Source organism: Urocitellus parryii, chromosome 4 (genome assembly GCF_045843805.1).
Source record: "Urocitellus parryii isolate mUroPar1 chromosome 4, mUroPar1.hap1, whole genome shotgun sequence".
NCBI classification, from domain to species: Eukaryota; Metazoa; Chordata; class Mammalia; order Rodentia; family Sciuridae; genus Urocitellus; species Urocitellus parryii.
This window is the reverse complement of record NC_135534.1, coordinates 323,838-341,314: the sequence shown is the minus strand read 5'-3', so window position 1 is coordinate 341,314 and position 17,477 is coordinate 323,838. Positions and strand designations below refer to the sequence as shown.

General features: G+C 62.2%; 2 protein-coding genes across 6 annotated transcripts; one reads left to right on the top strand and one right to left on the bottom strand.

Moving 5' to 3' along the window:
• The first annotated feature begins 2,333 nt into the window (after positions 1–2,333).
• Positions 2,334–7,681, top strand: Sigirr (single Ig and TIR domain containing). 5 transcript variants are annotated; one of them, XM_026379348.2, is made up of 10 exons: positions 2,334–2,513; positions 3,863–4,025; positions 4,789–4,987; positions 5,441–5,574; positions 5,664–5,804; positions 6,159–6,302; positions 6,446–6,548; positions 6,615–6,765; positions 6,937–7,123; positions 7,397–7,681. In XM_026379348.2, exons 2-10 carry the CDS (start codon positions 4,019–4,021, stop codon positions 7,558–7,560), a joined length of 1,230 nt encoding a protein of 409 aa, XP_026235133.2. In that variant the 5' UTR covers positions 2,334–2,513; positions 3,863–4,018; the 3' UTR covers positions 7,561–7,681. The 5 variants fall into 5 exon arrangements, with proteins under 5 accessions (XP_026235133.2, XP_026235132.2, XP_026235135.2 ...); XM_026379347.2 differs by having other exon boundaries at positions 3,860–4,025; XM_026379350.2 differs by having other exon boundaries at positions 2,334–2,538.
• A 962-nt stretch (positions 7,682–8,643) lies between these two features.
• Positions 8,644–17,328, bottom strand: Pkp3 (plakophilin 3). Its single transcript, XM_026379374.2, has 14 exons — positions 17,248–17,328; positions 15,627–15,822; positions 13,186–13,265; positions 12,435–13,057; positions 12,220–12,343; positions 11,567–11,771; positions 10,900–11,074; positions 10,366–10,483; positions 10,127–10,297; positions 9,861–10,046; positions 9,408–9,561; positions 9,068–9,260; positions 8,897–8,984; positions 8,644–8,679 (listed from the first exon to the last, which is right to left on the bottom strand). The coding sequence occupies exons 1-14, from the start codon at positions 17,326–17,328 to the stop codon at positions 8,644–8,646; spliced, it is 2,430 nt and encodes an 809-aa protein (XP_026235159.2).
• Between the last annotated feature and the right edge of the window lie 149 nt (positions 17,329–17,477).

Below are 17,477 nucleotides of genomic sequence, written 5' to 3'. Positions count from 1 at the left end.
AAGTCGCCGTCCTCTCGAGTCGTTCCAGGCCTGGAGTTGGGGGCTCAGGGGGCTCCTGGCTCGGAAGAACCTCGGGCGGCGGCGGGCGCGGCCCCGCAGGAAGTGGCTGGGAGCCAGGCCGGCTTCCCGCGTCGCCCGGAAGCCAGAGCGCGCCCGCGTCCCGGCCCCTCGAGGCCTTGCGGGTGGGGGGCTGCTTTTTTCCGCTCTGCCCGACGTGGTCAGTGGCTTCCTCAGGACCCTCGGTGCCAGAGAGCGGAGTGCGGCCAGGAGCCGAGGACCCCGGATCCGCAAGCCCGGATCCCCACCCTGAGATTTCCTAAGGCCCCGGGGTGGACGGGTAAACTGGCTGGGGCCGGGGTTCGCGGGGTCCCTGGCGGAGTCCCTGGCGGGGTTTCCGCCACCTGCGCTCTGCGGCCCTCGGGGCGCTCCCAGACTCGCCGTCTGCACGCTCCCGCCCTCAGCGCGTCCCTGAACCACCTGCTAACTGCACCTTGGAGGCAGCGGGTACAAAGGCCGTGCCCCTCTCCGGAAGGCCGAGCGCGCAACATTGAGGCGTGGTCTGGGAGAGCAGAGTGTCCTTTTACCCGAGTTCCTCTACCCGCCTCTACACGGGTTCCTTCCTTCTGGAAAGACGTCTGGGATCTCTGTACGCCAGAGTAGCAGAGGGGTCGCGCGTGGGAGATGAGCCGGAGACGCTCGTAGACTGGGGTGCTGAGCAGCCAGCCAGACGGGGCGGGCAGGGGAGCGGTCCCTGGCCCGCGGGGCCAGGCCATCTCAGGCTGGGAGCTGCAGCCCAGGGCGCACAGCGCTCACGCCAAGAAGCAGAGCGGGCAGAGCTCAAGGATAGAGCCCCGAGCACCCGAGGCGCGGGCACTTTCCGCGCTCTGCCGTGTGAGGGGCTAGGCTTGGATTTAGATTCCGGGGACCTGGAGCTGTAGGGGTGAGCTAGGCAGAAGGGGTGAGCACGAGATATGGTTGACTTGGAGGTGCGTGGTGGGGGCGTGGTGGAGGCGTAGTGGACCTTAGCAGAGGGAGGAAGGAAAGGGGCATCCATTCACAAAGGTAGCAGGTGGCTCTGAGAGATAGGGACACACAGAGATGCACACACAGAGTCTCAGAAAGTTTGACTAGGGCTTCTAGAGGTGGTGAGGCTGGCTGGGGCATAGGCTTCAGTGCTGGAGGGCCGCCCTCTTTGCTTCTGGCCAGAGTGCGCACACCTGTGATCCCATAGCTCTCCTGTGATCCCAGGGGCTGGGGAGTCTGAGGCAGGAAGATTGCAACTTCAAAGCCAGCCTCAGAAACTTAGAGAGGCCCTAAGCAACTTAGTGAGAACCTGTCTCAAAATGAAAAATAAAAAGGACGGGATGTGGCTCAGTGGTTAAGTTTCCTGGATTTTTTATCCTTGGTATATATATTAAAAAAAAAAAAAGGCACTGAGGAAATCAAGGCTGGAAGGGCACATGTGTTCCCTCCAGCTCTTCCAGCCCAGAGCCTAAGATGTGCTGTCACCTGAGTCACCTGAGGGTCTTGTGTACCAGGCCACCTGGGTATAAGAAAACCTGCCGCTGTAATGAGGACACTGCCCTGCTGGGCCCAGTTGGGGACTGAAAGGGAGTCCTCCAGGATGAGGTCCTGCCCCTCTGCAGGTGATGGCAGGGCCAGGTGTTGGAGGAGACCCCTTCCTAGTCCATGGCAGTGCCAACTACCTGTCACTGGCCCCAAAGCCCAGGATTGTTTGGGAGAGTCATTGGTGCAGCAGGAGACAGCAGCGGCCTCCACCTACACTCAGAGCCTGTGGCCTCCTGTTTCTGCCTCCTTACCTGGAAAACTGGGAGTGCTCCTTGACCTGGCCTGCAGCTAAGGTCCTGAAGATGTCATGACCCTCTGCTATGCCTAGGAGGTGGTCAGGGAGAGGATCAGAGAGCCTATTCTAGGCCTCATTATTGGCCCAGAGTTTCTGAAGGATCCCTCACCCAGGCACATTGGAGGTCACAGGTGCCTAGGTATGCTCACTTTTGCAGGGAGCAAGAGACAACTCCTCTGCTCCTGAATGTGGCCCTCCTGCCCCACTGTCCCTCCTGTGAGTCTGGATAGGAATCTCCCTGTCAAGATCCCGAACCTCTGCTCCTGTGAGCACCCCACATACACGCTGCCTAGGGCCTCTGTGCAGTGCCTGGGGGGCTGAGACAGGCCCCAAAGGAAGGGGCCGTCTGACTCAGTTACAGGAAGACGAGGCAGGCGGGGCAAGAGCCACCAATTGCCCGCCCCCGGGAAGGGGTGGGTGCCTGGGTGGGGTTTAGGGTCAGGAGAGGATGTGACTGCAAGGCCAGGAAACTACTAGGAAAGTTCTGATTAAAATATACATCAACAAAAGCCAGGTCCTCACTGAGCTTGGTGATGCATCTGCAGTACTGTGGCCGCTCCCTGGGACCTGGCTGAGGTGGAGTGTGCTCCTAGAATACAGCAATGACCTCAGTGACCAGCTACCCCTGGGAGGAAAGAGCTGGAACCAGGTGACTGCCCTCGCTGCTGCTCTAAGTGAGCCTGTGGCTTTAGGGCCTATTGTTGGAGCTGGGCCTGGCTGAGGGAGGCCCGTAGTGCTTGGGGTGCATGTACGTGTGTGTGTGTGTGTGTGTGTTGGGGGGTGGGCGCAGCAGGAGGTGCCATGTGTGCTGTGGGGTGCTCTTGGTCCTGAGTTCGTGGGAGTGTCACAAGCGTGTGCCCTGGAGGTGTGGGAGGTGCGTGCACCTAAGCCCTGTGCAATAGTGGGAGGGGTGTGTGGTAGGAAGCATCCTGTGTAGAGGATGCCTGTGTGCCTGCCAGCCAAGGTGAGCTCAGTGTAGGTGTGTGGGGGCCAGAGAGGTGTGGGGGTGCTGGGGAAGAGGTGTGGGGAGGCCACCTGCTGTCTTGCTGTGTCATATCCTGGTGGTTTGGCCTTGACTTCTAGGAGGGTCTGAGGCTGCCTTTGCAGGGAGTCAAGGTCTTCTGAGCTTGGGGAGGTCTAGAGGCCACTAAAGGAGATGTCCTGGGACCTGCTGGGCTGAAGGCACAATCTCTGACATCAGGGCACAACCTGACGAGTCTGTTGCATAAGAGGGTATGTCTTCCACAGACCCTCAGTGGGCAGTTCTTTTGCTTCAAGGACTTCCCTAGTACTGACCTCCACTCCCAAGTTCTTATGGAAAGACCCCTGGTCAGACTGACAGGAATGTGCTCATGCTGCAGAGCCTTTATTTTGGTATGGAGGATTGAACTCAGGGGCACTCAATCACTGAGCCACAACCCCAGCCCTTTTTTGTATTTTATTTAGAGACAGGGTCTCAGTGAGTTGCTTAGTGCCTGACTTTTGCCGAGGCTGTTTTTTTGCAGTTCTCCTGCCTCAGCCAGGTACATGGAGGCCTATAAAGCCCAGGAATATCCAGTGTGGGGTGGTAGATGAGGACTGGTGGGAGACTACACTACTGAGCTGGGATTACAGGCGTGTGCCACCATGGCCAGTCTGCAGAGCCTTTTGAGTCATGAGGTGTGTGGGCTGCTGTGGACTGTGAACAGTCCAGGACTCTGTATGGGAGATCATGCTGGGAGCTAGGAGAAGGGGTGCCCAGGAGGCCCCTCAATATCTCTATGCAAGTTTGCTCCTGCTGAGCCTCCACAGGTGTGATGTGTCCCCTCCCTGCCCGCCGTGTCCTGTGAAGCAGTGCCTACTCTGGCCATGCTGCTGTCTGGGAGATCCCCTGGCACCTATGAGGCTGACCCTGGTGGCCAGGCAGCTGCCTGGTATAGGGCCAGTGAGCCTGTGGCTAACAGTTACTGGTTAACTCATCTCATTCCTGTTTAATTTGTTCCCTGGGGATGGCAGCAGCTTCTGACCTGTCCAGGAACTCTCTCCAACTGGTCACAAGAACAGAGAGGGGTCCTGCTTAGCCATCAGTGGACCAGTCTGCTTGGTTAAGGATCCCTGTGGAGCCAGGGGTCACACCAGTGTCCAGCCTACCCTGACGAGGCCCAGGCCAGAGCCATGGCAGGTAGGTGGGTCAGAGAGGGACCGGCATTGAGTCTTGACTCCTGCCTCCTGTCCTCAGGCTGGCTCCAGGCCATGCCCTTCGCTCTCTACTGGGATGCACACCCGGGGTACAAAGGCCTCTGCTCCTCCATCCCAGCCCTTGCCACTGAACCCAGGACAGGTAGTGAGGTTGGGCCTGAGGTCCTCACTGTCCACAGGCCACAGACCAGGTGCTGGGGGCTAAGAGATGTAATTCCACTGGGAAATGCAAGGATATTCCTGTAAAGGCCAGGAATATCCAGTGTGGGTGGTAGATGAGGACTGGTGGGAGACTACACTAGTGAGCTGATGGAGTCTACTCCTCTGACCTCCTGCCAGGGCTCCTTACCAAGGCCTTTAGAGAGACAGGCGGGTCCCCAGCCCTTTCCAGTCCACACTTCCTGCCTCCTCCAGCAGGGGCAGGCCAGGTGAGGGGTGCAGTGACCCTCTTCTAGGATGGGAAATGGGGCTGGACTCATGTCCTGTATGGACTAGCAGCCAGATGGATCCTGTGTCACTTCCCTCCCTTCTAATGTCCCCTCCAAGCACAGGGTGGTCACATCTAGGACAGGCAGAACACAGACTGGCCACTGTGGGGGGAAGAGTGTCAAATGCGAGGTCCTGTCCCCATGGGATTCATGGATGATTGTAGCAGGAACACAGAGCCCACCCCTCATCTGCTGCCTTGTCTTCTAGACCACAGACCACCTGTGGATGAACTGACCCACTGTGTCCTCTCTCTACAGGAGTCTGTGACAGGGCCCCTGACTTCCTCTCCCCCTCTGAAGACCAGCTCCTGGGGCCTTCCCTGGGTAGTACAGTCACACTCAACTGCACAGCTTGGGTGGTCCCTGGGCCTTCTTGCCCACAGCCTTCAGTCCAGTGGCTAAAAGATGGGCTTCCACTGGGCAATGGAAGTGACTACGTCCTCCATGAGGATTTCTGGTAAGAGACTGGGGTGTCCAGGGTCAACACACCCTTGTCTGTAACCACCTGGATATGGGCTGGATACTGACTGGCCAATCTGACATGGGCAGAGTGCCCCTGTGGATACAGATGAAGGTCAGTGACCACAGGGACAGATCTTGGCATTTTCATGACCCTGTAGACATTCATCTTATAGACTGCCCAGGGCGGTGTGTGCCACCAGAATCCTAGGACTTGAGTGAGGTATTGACCCTCCAGTCAAATCTGAGCTCAGAGGAGCCCCCTGGATCCAGACTCAGTTTTAAGGTGACTGTCTTAGAACAGACACTTCTGGCCATTCTCTTAGTTCATGGCTCAAGAACTACCCAGGAAGCCCAAATCTGCAGCTTCCTGGGTGAGTCCCAGACAGAAGGATCCCTGGGACATCCAGTGATGCTCTCAGGCCCCAAGAGTTTAGCTTGGTTTTCCCAGGGTCAAGGCGAACTTCTCAAAGATGCTCGTATCCAGTATCCTGGGGGTCAACTTGACCAGCCATGAGGACTATGGGGCCTACACCTGCTCTGTCCAGAATGTCAGCTCCTCTTCCTTCATTCTCCAGAGAGTTGGTGAGGAGGGCCTCTGGGGACATAAGATAGGGGGTACCTAGGGACCTTGAGTTTGGAGGGGCAGCCATTCAGGTCCACCCTGTCTACAGGCCCCGCAGGCCACGTAGCTGCGGTACTGGCCTCCCTCCTGGTCCTGCTGGCTCTGCTGTTGGCTGTGCTGCTCTACATTAAGTGTCGCCTCCATGTGCTACTTTGGTACCAAGACACTTATGGGGAGGTGGAGGTGAACGGTGAGTTCAGGGAGGTGGAGGTGAAGGGTGCCCATGGGACAAGGAAGGAAGCAGTGTCCCCGTCAGTCCTGAAGAGGCAGGGCCAGGCTCAGCACTGGGTAGAGGGAGTTCTTCCTTGCAGGCTCAGCACTGGGTAGAGGCAGGAAGTCCCTGAGGGTCTGGGGTAGGCCAGCCAGGAAGGGGTGTGTGACTGCGTGTGGCCCAGGAGAGCAGAGACAGCGCTTGGGTCGAAAGAAGGGGAAAAAGTCCAGGACCTGGTGTATAAGAGGTGCCTGGCCTGGGGACTCTGAGGCCTGGGGAGAGGGCGACACAAGGTCTGGGAAGTGGCGGCGGCTGACTGGCCACTGTCCACAGACGGGAAGCTCTACGACGCCTACGTCTCCTACAGCGACTGTCCCGAGGACCGCAAGTTTGTGAACTTCATCCTGAAGCCGCAGCTGGAGCGTCGTCGCGGCTACAAGCTCTTCCTGGACGACCGCGACCTCCTGCCTCGCGCGGGTAGCGCCCCGCCCCCTCCGCCGGCCCCGCCCCCACTCCACAGAGCCCCGCCCCCTCCGCCGGCCCCGCCCCCACTCCGCAGAGCCCCGCCCCTCCGCCGGCCCCGCCCCTCACTCGCGCTCCCTCCCCCGCCGGGCTCGCAGAGCCCTCCGCCGACCTCCTGGTGAACCTGAGCGGCTGCCGCCGCCTCATCGTGGTTCTCTCGGACGCCTTCCTGGGCCGGGCCTGGTGCAGCCACAGCTTCCGGTGCGTCCCGCGCGGGAGGGGGGGCCCGCGCGCGCCGCGCCGCGCCTGACGGTCCCACTCCCGCAGGGAGGGCCTGTGCCGACTGCTGGAGCTCACGCGCAGACCCATCTTCATCACCTTCGAGGGCCAGAGGCGCGACCCCACGCACCCCGCGCTGCACCTGCTGCGCCAGCACCGCCACCTGGTGACCCTGCTGCTCTGGAGGCCCGGCTCTGTGGTGCGCGCCGGTGGGCAGGAGGCGTGGGACGCGCAGGGTGGGGTTTTGAGAGGACACTGCCAGACCTGGGGACCTCTGGGTCACACTGGCCCTGCTCTTTGGGACCCGGGTGGCCGGGGCTTCGGATCTGCCGGCACATATTCACGCTGACACCCCCCACTGGGCCCCCAGACACCTTCCTCCGATTTTTGGAAAGAGCTACAGCTGGCGCTGCCGCGGAAGGTGCAGTACCGGCCCGTGGAGGGCGACCCTCAGACCCGGCTACAGGAGGACAAGGACCCCATGCTGATCGTGCGAGGCCCGGTGGAGGGCGGGGCCCTGGAGCCCGAGCTGGACCCTGACCCTGAGGGAGACCTGGGTATGCCCATCCGTCCCCATCCCTGACCTGAGGCACGCGGCCTGGGGTGAAGGGGTGGAGGACTTCCCCACCGGGAAAGCCCCTGCAGCCCCTGGAGGGGGTGATTCCCCCACCCCAGCCCCAGAAGTTTCTCACTGCCTCTCCCAGAATTGCTGTGGCCCCAGGCCTCCCTGGGCCTCTGGTGCCACCCTGGCTGGGGGTAAGCAGGTGTGAACCCCAGGCAGTGGGGCAGGCTGTAGACAGCACAGCCTCATGCCTTGTGGTCCCTGGCAGGTGTACAAGGACCTGTCTTTGGGGAGCCACCAGCTCCACTGTGTACAGGTGGTGTCTCACTGGGAGAGGGCCACAGCCATGAGGTGGATGTCTCGGACCTCGGCTCCCGAAACTATAGTGCTCGCACAGACTTCTACTGCCTGGTGTCTGAGGATGATGTGTAGCCCTGGCCCCAGCCTGGAGCACAGGATCTCAGGGGACAGCTGTGGGGCGGGGGCTGGCAGGACCACAACCCCAGCCTGTAGCCCTGGGCCTCTCAGGGAAGGAATGCCAGACAATAAAGTCCTGTGGCTTTTGCCTGGGCCTTGTTGGCCTCCTCTGGCTGGTGTCTTCTTCAAGCCCTCCACCCTACCTCTGGTCCTCCCCAGAACCCTGTCTCCAGCCTGGCCACCCATTCGCTCCCTCTTTCCCATCCTGAGCGAGCTCAGTAGCCCCAAGCTCCCTGCCTGATCCCTGGCTGGAGTGTGCCTGTCCCAACCCTCCTGCTCTGGGCAGATTCTGGAGGGGACATTCCCCTGAGAGTTCCCAAGTTCTGGGCTTTGAAAGGACCAAGAGGGCTCTGGGTCAGATGGGTGGGAGTCCTAGGCCTCCTGGAGGCCAAGCCTTGAGAGGCCAGTATGAGCACCCCTGGTTGGGGTACCTCCAGGCCTGTGAGCAGGGCTGAGCCCCCTGGAACCAGCCTGGGTTGGGTGGAGGGTGTTGGATATTTGCCAAATGAGTACCACCCCCCACCCGCATCCCTCCTTTGCTCCTGCTGCGTTGGTACCTCAGGTGGCACAGAGGCCATCTCTGCTGTTCACTCCTCTGTGGCTTCTGACCTTGGAAAATATATGGGTGAACCCAGGGGTGAGAGTCCTCAGAGGCAGGAGAGTGTGCTTGGGGACACTACAAGTCCTGGGACTGGCGGCCACCTATGGAAGCTCATGGGGCGCTGGCTCTGTTCATGGCCACCTTTATTCCCCGTGCTGCCATCCTGAGGCACTGCCAGGCCATGGCCAGCCCCATTTATGACCAGGTCACCACCCCTAGACCAGAACAACCTCAACCCCTGCCCGATCCCCTGCCCCGCAGAAGCCAAATCCCCAGCTGCACGCCCTGCCCCGCGTGGTGGCCCAGGCCCCTTGAAGGTGCATGTGGGGTTCTGTGGAGAGATGCCAGCAGCCTCCTCCTCCAGGCCCATGGCAAGCAGCCGGAGCTGAGCCTGTTCCTCGGAAGCTGGGCTCACACCTTCTCCAGGAGGTCCTCGTCTATGGACCCAGGAAGTCCTCCTTCCGATAGCCCTTCTGCAGTGGAAAGGGGTCTTGGGTCAGGGCCCACATGGGTTTGCCCTGCTGTCGCCAAGACCCCTGTCTTCCCCACAGTGTGCTGGCTGTGACCTGGAGCCCTAATCGCTCGGCCCAGATCTCCTACTCCACCTGGGTTCTGTGCCCCCCCCAGCATTCCATACCTCGCACTTGGCTGTGCCCCATGACCCTGCCTGCCTCGCTCTGTAGGACGTACCGCCCGGAAGTCACGGTGCAGCTTGCTGTACTGCCATAAGTTGGCCAAGAGGCTGGAGGCTGCTCTGGAGGACTTCTCACTGTCAGGGCTAGGGTAGTCAGAGGGTCAGGGTCAGGAGGCAGGGTGACCGGGTGCCCTGGCCAGGCTGCTGCAGGTTGGGCTTGGCCTTACCTGTCTCGCTTCTTCTTGATGAAGACCAGCTTTCGGAGCCCGTCAAAGTAGAGCAGGTCTCGGGCAGCTATGGGACTGGCCACCACCAGGTTGTTGAGCACAGCTATGATGTTGACCAGTACCTCCGCCGGGGGGCACTTCTCGCCCACACTGCCAGGGAGCTTCTCAATCAGGTGACTCACCACCTTGGTGGCTGCGGGAGCCAGGAGACTGTGAGTGTCCTGTCCCAGCTGCCCACATCCTGGCCGCCTGCCCGCCTGGGGCAGTGAGAAGCCAACAGAGGTGCTCCACTGCAGGCTGGGCAGGGTGTGGCAGAACCCAGCGGGGTGGCCCCACTCACACATCTCGTCCTTGTTCCTGGCATTCCGAGACAGGTTTCGAATGAGGCCGGTCAGTGAGCGTAACTGGTGATGGTCTGCGGTCCGCACTCGGTCGAGCAGTGGGTTCAGGATGCGCTCCTGCTCCAGGGCCAGGCGGCTCAGCACACCCGCCCACTGCAGGGAAGGACGGGGAAGGACCGTGAGGGCGGAACCAGCCGGCCCTGTGCGGGCAAAGATGGCTGCTTCCCTCCCTCCTACCGCCCCCCCTCTGCCTCTGCCCGACCACAGCCTGACCAGGCCGCCCCTCTGCTCAGACCTCCCAGAGCCCTGTCCCTGGGGACAACTGTGAGCCTGGCCATGGGTCCTTCTCAGTGTCCCTCCCCCAACAGGGTGGACTCCTGGGGAGTAGCTCCTGTGCTGTGTCCAGTACACCACGGGGAAGACAGGGGTCTGGGGGCAGCAGGCCCACTGACCCTGCGGTCACCGGCGGTGATGTTCTGCAGAGCCCCTGCGGCTGCCTCAGTTGTGTGCCGGTTCAGCTCGCAGCGCTGCAGCAGCCGGTTGTAGAGGCCCACGATCTGGGGGCTCCACAGCCACTCGAGGCCCTTGGGGTCCTTGGACACCTCTGCGAATGTGAGTGCGTCGGCCGCAAGAGGCAGCTGGGTGAGAGGGTGCGGTCAGCCAGGGCTGGAGCCTCAGGCTGGACTCCCTGCCCCTGTCCACCCAGGGCCGTGCCCACCTCACGCAGCCGCCGGCTCTGTGGCGTGAAGCAGCCCACCACCTCGCCCGGTGGTGCCCCAGTCAGGTCCCGGCGGCCCCGGCCCTCCAGCCGCTGCAGGGCTGAGGGGGGCATCTCATCGTACAGGCGGTAGGACAAGTTCCTCAACACGCACACGGCGTTCTCCACACTCTGCAGAGGGCAGAAGGGGGTCAGAGAGGGCTGGAGCCTTGGCCCCCCGGGGCCCGGCCGGCCCTCACCTTGTCCTCGCACTTTCCTACGTCCAGGGCATGGTTGATGTAGGTGACCAGTGCGTCCACTAGCCCGTGGCACTCCCGCATCTTCTGGCGAGTGGCCTGGGAGGCTGAGCTGAGGTTCCTGGGGACAGAGGCAGATCAGAGCCCCCCCCCCAAGGGTCCTAACCCCCGCCACTGCCCTAGGTATGAGATCCTGAGGCACTAATACCTTCTCCATCCAAAGTGGGCTGGCCCTTGGGTACCTCCTCTTCCTAGTCCCCAGGGACACTGCTGGCCCTGACCCTCATGCCCGTCCCCAACCTCTCCTTGCAGTTTGGGAAGAAGAGACTCAGTGAAACCTGAGCCTGCGGCCAGGGCTGCTGACACCCACCCCAGTGACCACACCTGGCCTGAGTCTGGCCCAACTCTCCACTTCTCCCAGCCCCTGGGCCAGCTCCACCGTGTCATTCAGGCCTCAGAGGACACGCTGCCGTAGGCGTTCTCCACCCCTCAGCACCTGGCTCTGCCATGGCCTCTCCCACCCCCCACCTCACGCACCTGAGGAAGCCCGTGGCGTTGTAGAAGATCTCGGCCTCAGAGGCATTCTGCTGGATGAGGGGGGGTCCCCCTGCCCCTGACAAGGGGCTCAGCACCAGGTCTGTGAGTTGCTCCAGCGTGTCCCGGGCCAGGCGGTCCTTCAGGTGGTCGCTGGACGACAGGTTCCACAGGATGCCTGGGTAGGTGCCAGAGGTTGTGGTCAGGATGGGTTGCCTGCTTGCCCTCTGGCCCTTCTGAGGACAGGCAGAGCACACTCCCTACTCCTCCAGGGTGTTTTGTGCCTTCACCAAGAATCCCACTGGGGACACTCTCACATGACCATCAGAGTGACGGGGTTGGGTCTGAGCAAGAGAGGACGAAGCTTGGGTCAGCAGGGCCTGGGGATGGAGGGGGCTGGGGTGCAGCTCAGTGGCTGGCTTGTCTGTCATGGGGGAGGCCCTGGGTTTAGTCCCCAGCATGGCAATGACACCAGGCAAGAGATGGGAATGGAGGGGCAAGACCAGAGACAGTGGAGATGGGGAAGGGAAGGAGAGGGACGGCGTGGGCGGGGGGGGGGGGAGGGGGACAGAGTGGAGGAGGGGACAGTTGCTAGGGGTCCAACATGGAGGAGGGGACAGTGTCAGCAGGGGAGGGGGACAGTGTGGGAGGGCAAGTGGGACGGGGACACCTGTGACATTCTTGCGGAGCTCATCATCTTGCTCTCTCAGTGTGCGCAGCAGCTCGAAGATGCCGTTCTCCTCCACCAGGGCCAGCTTGTTGTCCGCATTGTCATAGATGAGGTTGCGCATGGCACCTGTGGCGTGGCGCTGCACCTCTTGGTTGGCGTGATTGAAGAGCTTCACCAGCCTGGGCACAGCCTGGAGGCTACGGGCCTGCGGCACACGTGTGCAGATGTGTGTGGGTGTGTGCAGGCTGTGCAGGTACATGCAGACATCCATGTGTGCAAATGAGTGCAGGTCTATGCAGGTGACACAGGGGTATGCAGGAGACTCAGATATATCAGGTGAAGGTATAGGCAGGTGTATGCAGATGTGTAAATGACACGGGCATATTCAGGTGACAGGTATATGCAGATGATGCAGGTATGTGCAGGTAATGCAGATGTGTGCAGATATACAGAAATGACACCTCCCTGCCCCTCTTGCTGAGAAGGTTTCTAAACAGGTTGGGGTCTGCTCAGTCAGCTTGGAGATGAATGAGGGGTGGTCAAAGGCCAGAGGTCAGGGAGAGGTGGGAGATGATGAAGGTGGTCACCAGGGGAACCCAGGACAAGCAGTGCCATCACCAAGGGCAGGACAGCGTGGTCCGTGGGATAGTCACCTGCTTCTTAGCTGCAGCGTCACTGTAGCACCTGTGCTGGATGTAGGCTGCTCCCAGCACCTGCAGGTTGGGGTCTGAGGCCATGAGGTACTTGACCGCTGAGGGCAGGTCAATGTCATCAAAGCTGCAGAGCCAGGGACAGGATCCAGTTGACCTTGGGTTTGTGCCAGGCTGTGTGGCAAAGTCCCCTCCCTGCCCAGACCCCACCGGCTCACCCGCTGCTGAGCCTCTGCAGGGTGCGATGGCCCACATAGCTGTCCAGCCCACGCATGTCAGGCAGGTGGCCCGAGTCTGCCAGGCTGAGGCTGAGGCTGCGCACCGACGGAGCTCGGGCCACAGGCTCCAGGCCAGCCCCCGGCACTGCCCCAGGGCCCCCGCGACTTCGGTGGTTGCTCTGGAATCTCTGCAGAGTCCGCATGGCCGGGGCACGGATGGTTCGACTGGGGGGCCCCTCACCGGCCTCTGGCCAGTCCAGCCCTCCTGCCCGGCTTGAGCTGGAGCTGGCCTGGCGCTCGTAAGCAAAGGCCCTGTAGGAGGAGGGGGCCGCAGGCTCCAGCTGCTCAGAAATCACACTATAGCGGTCATCCAGGCCCCCAGACCCCAGCCTCAGTGAGCGCAGGGACAGCGTGTCATAGTCAGCTCGGCTGCCCACTCCACCCCGCTCATGGAAGGACACGGGACGGGCGGGCATGGGTGGGGTGGACTGGGGGTACCCCACCCCAAAAGTACTGCCCCCATTGTGGGCAGAGCTCAGCCTCCGACTGCAGCTCAGGTCCACGGCGGACCGGGAGGACCAGGAGGCCGGGCTGTAGGCTGGCGTGGCGATGGGCCGGAAGGTCTGTGGGCGGGAGAAGGTGGTGAGGGGTGCCAGGGTCACCTGGCGCCCATCCCCTCTCACCCCAGAGCCTCCCGCTCAGGGCAGATGGCAGCGCCCAGACTGCCCAGCTTGGGCGGGGCCTCACTCACCGAGGTTTTGTCCCCACTGAGGCCCTGGGAGCGGGAGCTGAAGCCAGCCTGCAGGGTGTGGTACTGACCCCTGGAAGTGCCTGTGAGGAGAACAGGGTACCCTGACCTCGTCAGACTGCAGAGTGCCGGCTCTCTCCTCCCATCTGCCAGACACCTCTGTCGGTGACACCGGAAGGGTCCTTGGCCCAGGGCAGGGGGCCAGTGGGCTCTGGGGCCAGAGCCTGGGCCCCTCCTCTCCTCCAGTTCCTCTCCCACAGTGCCCTGTGATGTCTCCTGTCTGAGGGAGGACAGGCCACTCACCCCATGACCCTCCTGGCTGCCTGGGGAGGGTGCCAGGATCGTTCTCATCTGCTGCCTGATCCCCACTAGGGCACAGTGCCCAGCCCCCTCCTCCAGGAAGCCAGCCTAGCCTTCCTTGGCCCCTGCTGACCTCTTTGACCTCTTCCTATTCCCAGACCCGTCTGCGCTACGTTCCCGCGGGAGTCCTGGTGCTCTAGCCGAGGATGCAGTCTTCCTGGGCCAGTCTGCCCTGATGGGCAGTGCCTCTCCCACCTGGCAGGGCCTGAGGCAGGGGCCACACCCACCACATTCAGCAGTGAGTGGACAGAAAGGTGAATGGGTGGGGACAGAGGGCTGGTTGGCCCCTTAGAAGGATAGGTGGACACTGGGTGCTATGGCACACGCCTGTAATCCCAGCGGCTTGGGCGGCTGAGGCAGGAGGATTATGAGTTCAAAGCCAGCCTCTGCAACTGAGCGAGGCCCCAAGTAACTCAGTGAGACCCTGTCTCAAAATATAAAAAAGAGCAGGGGGCTGGGGTTGTGACTCAGCGGTAAAATGCTCGCTAGCCTGTGCGAGGCCCTGGGTTCGATCCTCAGCACCACATAAAAATAAATAAATAAAATCAAGGTATTGTGTCCAAATACAATTAAAAAAAGTTTGCTGGGGATGTGGCTCGGTGGTAAGTGGCCCTGGGTTAAATTCCCAGAACCAAAAAAAAAAAAAAAAAGAAAAAGAAAAAAGATAGATGGATGGAAGGGGGAAGGAGGGCCGTGAGGGGGTCTTGCTGTGGATGTGGAGGGGCAGCCAGATGAGTGGTGCAGGAGGGGAGCTGGAAACAGACCACCCCACAGGCAGGGTGATGCCGTGGGAGCCTGGGAGCACCAGAGGGTGCGGGCAGGGGCTGGCCTCTGCCAGGGCCCGGGCTAATGGCAAGGGGCTCTCTGGCCAGAGCAACTGGCCAAGGGGGCAGGACGGGGTACAGGAGGGTCTTGCCTCTCAGCTCTGCCCCAGAGCCAGATGGTATGGGGACCTCCCCACTTGCATACTCTCCAGACCCACCCTGGTTAATGGGGCTTCTGAGCAGGACTATTAACCCTTTGAGGCTAGGGAGGCCTAGCCTGGTGGGGGCACACCCCCAGCCTGGGGACTTTACGCCCACCCCCAAATTATAATCCTCCTCTCCCTAATTGGCAGGATAGCTAGGGTGGTAATTAACCCCTCCCTGCACCCCCCCACACCCCATGACCCCTGGGGCCCAGAGAGGCCATACAGGCTACAATCCAGTTGGCCTGGCCAGCCCCCTTGCGGACCCTCTTTCCTCTGTCCGTGTCTGGAGACCAATTCTGGAGACCCTCCAAATTGCACATGAACCACTGTACCCTGGGGTCTGGGCCTCTATCTAGAGGTTCATCTGACTATCTAACTTTTTTCTTTGTTGCTATAGCCCAGAACGGAGAAAATCACATTTCTAGAACAACTGCTCTGAATGTACCACGCCTGTGTGACCCTTACACGTGCATGTGCGCACGCGTGCACACACACACACACACACACACACACACACACACACACACACTGGGTGGGCTGGTGTACTGAAGGCACCCACCTGCCCTTCCCTCTCAGGGAGTAGGTGAGGCACTCCTGCCAGGCCCAGCCCTGCAATTCCTCAGGGAGCGGCTGGTCCAGACGGGTTTTGGCTCTGGTCCAGGGCTTCCCAGACCCCCCTTCCTTCCAGTGTTCCTGTCTGGCTCACTCCCATGAGTGTGGGGATAGGTCTCTGTCTGAGAGCTCCTGAGCCTGCGCCCCGGGACCAGGCGTGAGTGTGTTCCGGGTCGGCCAGCACCTGGGCCTGGGCCGCTGCTGTGAGCTCATGCTCCCCGCGCCCCAGAAGGGAGGGTCAGGCCCCAGGGGCAGGTGGGCCCCACAAGGCTGCATCCTTGGAGGCCCGGGGTCACTGCCGGAACCCCACCTAGGGCTGCTCCTGGCCCACTGGGGCGGGGCCATGACTCAGAGTCGGCCTCGGTGAGTCAAGGCCTGAACCCCAGCCGCTGCGGCCTCTGCCCTCACACGGCCACACCCACCGAGGCCACCTCCACCCGCTGCCATCCCCTTGGTGGTCTCCACCGCCCGTCCACGGCCCCCCTGGTCCTCTGAGGCCTACCTCTGGCTGCCTCGGTGGCCCCCTCAGGCTCGACGGCCCCATTGTGCCTCGGCTGCTGGCCCATCTGCAGGAGGCGGGCTCGGACCTGTTCCTGGACGCGGGCTGCCCGCAGCCGCTCAGCCTCTGGCCCCTCCGCGCCCCGGCGGTCCAGCTGCAGGTCTGAGGGAAGGGCCAGGGAGCACACACCGGCCTCGGGCTGCAGAGCCGACAGCAGGAAGTTACTGTCCTGCATGGCAGCCAGGGTGCCTGGCTGGCCGGCCTGGCCTGGGCCTCTTCACAGTCTTGTCTCTCTAGGCCCTGTCCCCAAAGTCCCTTCCAGTGGCACGCCTAGCCTGGAGACAGACGCCTGCCCGCCCTGCTGAGTGTGGCTAGGGGCGGGGACACCTGGGCCAGGTGGGAGGGAGGGGCCGCGCCTGCTTAAGGTGGAATTTGGGCGGAAGAGCAGGCCCTGTGTGGACCCAAGCCCTGGCCTGGCCTCCCGCCTCCTTTTCTCCCATCCCAAGACAGGGCCGCGGGTTTGGGCCCTATTTGCTCTCAGCCGGCCAAGGCCAGAGCTGGCCTCTGTGTTGAGTGTCGTCCTGAGTGTTGGACAGCCAGCTGGGGAGCTCATGCCTGCTGCCCCCAGCCTGAGGGCGTCCTGGGCTGGGGGCTCTGGAGCTCCGTGGCCAAGCAGGCTTCAAGACAGCCCACACAAGGCTGGGAGGCCCCGGGCAGGGTGGGAAGCAGATGCTGTTAGGGCCAGGTCAGTGCTGAGGGCATGGGTGGGAGACAGAGGGCTGGAACTTCAGGGTTGAGGTGGCCCTGTGGGGACCCTTGCCCTCACGCTTGGATCCCAGGGAGATCTGGGGGGGGTGTCTGCGGAAGGACAGGCCCTCCCCCAGGTCTGTAGCCCCGGGAACTGTGCCCACCAACCCAACAGAGTCCTCAGAAGGCTGCTGGGCCTGTCTGGCACCTCTCCTGCCCCCCAGGCCTGGGGTGGGAGGCCTGTTCCCAACACATGAGTCAGGGTGCAGCAGGGCTGGCGCCGGCAGGCGGAGCTGCCCCAGGGGGGTGACTCAGAGGGGCCTGGGCTCAAGTCCGCGCCTGCCGGGCTGGGGGGCAGGAGCGGGGGGCAGGGACTTGGATGGAGAGGGGAGATGGCTGGGTGGGGGGATAGCAGAGTTGGTCCCCAGAAGGGCTCCCCGGAGCACCCAGCCAGCTGGGCCAGCAGGCTCTGGTGTTCTTGGGCAGATGGCATCGAGGACAGGCCCACGATGGGGGTGAGGGTAGGCCCAGCGGGGCTGGAGAGTGGGAGTGGGTCTCAGCTACCCTCTCCCTCCAGGGCTGCCTCAGGTGTCCCTGGGCTGCTGTCTCGATGGCCTCTGCCTCCCTAAGACCTGATCCCTGGGCTCGGTCTGAGCTGTCTGCCCCATGGGGGCCCGAGACCTGGTCTCTGAAAGCCATTCGCCTTCCTGGGGGCAGCACCAGGGGTGAGGGACAGAGTCCTGGGCAGCACCAGGGGTGAGCTCTGTGCTGAGAAGGCTGGAGGGTGTGGGGGCTCGTGGGAGGCAGAGACCCCAGGAAGTGAAGCGCCCCCAGGGAGGGGTCTGGTTGGAGCAGCAGGGTGGGGTGGGGAACCTACCCTGCCTGAGGTCCGGGTCCCGCCGGCCCTGGGACTCAACCCCGGGGACGCTGCTGCCCACTGAGGCGTCCTGGGCTCCATCCTGGCCCCGCTGCTGTGGGCAGCCTCTGTGGGAGATGGCCCTGTGGGGGCACTGGAGGGAGGGGTGAACGGCGCACACCCAGCTCATCAGACCGGTTGCTTCCCTGGGAGACGCGTCTCGTGTGGAAAAATCCCGGGAGACAAGTTTG

Coding starts and splice junctions, on each gene's coding strand:
- Sigirr (XM_026379348.2), top strand. Junction 4,988..5,440: donor GTCCTCCATGAGGATTTCTG/GTAAGAGACTGG, acceptor TGGTTTTCCCAG/GGTCAAGGCGAACTTCTCAA. Junction 6,549..6,614: donor TGGTGCAGCCACAGCTTCCG/GTGCGTCCCGCG, acceptor CCACTCCCGCAG/GGAGGGCCTGTGCCGACTGC.
- Pkp3 (XM_026379374.2), bottom strand. CDS start 17,328: ATGGAGCCCAGGACGCCTCAGTGGGCAGCAGCGTCCCCGGGGTTGAGT. Junction 12,344..12,434: donor CTGCAGAGGCTCAGCAGCGG/GTGAGCCGGTGG, acceptor CTGGCTCTGCAG/CTTTGATGACATTGACCTGC. Junction 10,298..10,365: donor TAGGAAAGTGCGAGGACAAG/GTGAGGGCCGGC, acceptor TGCCCTCTGCAG/AGTGTGGAGAACGCCGTGTG.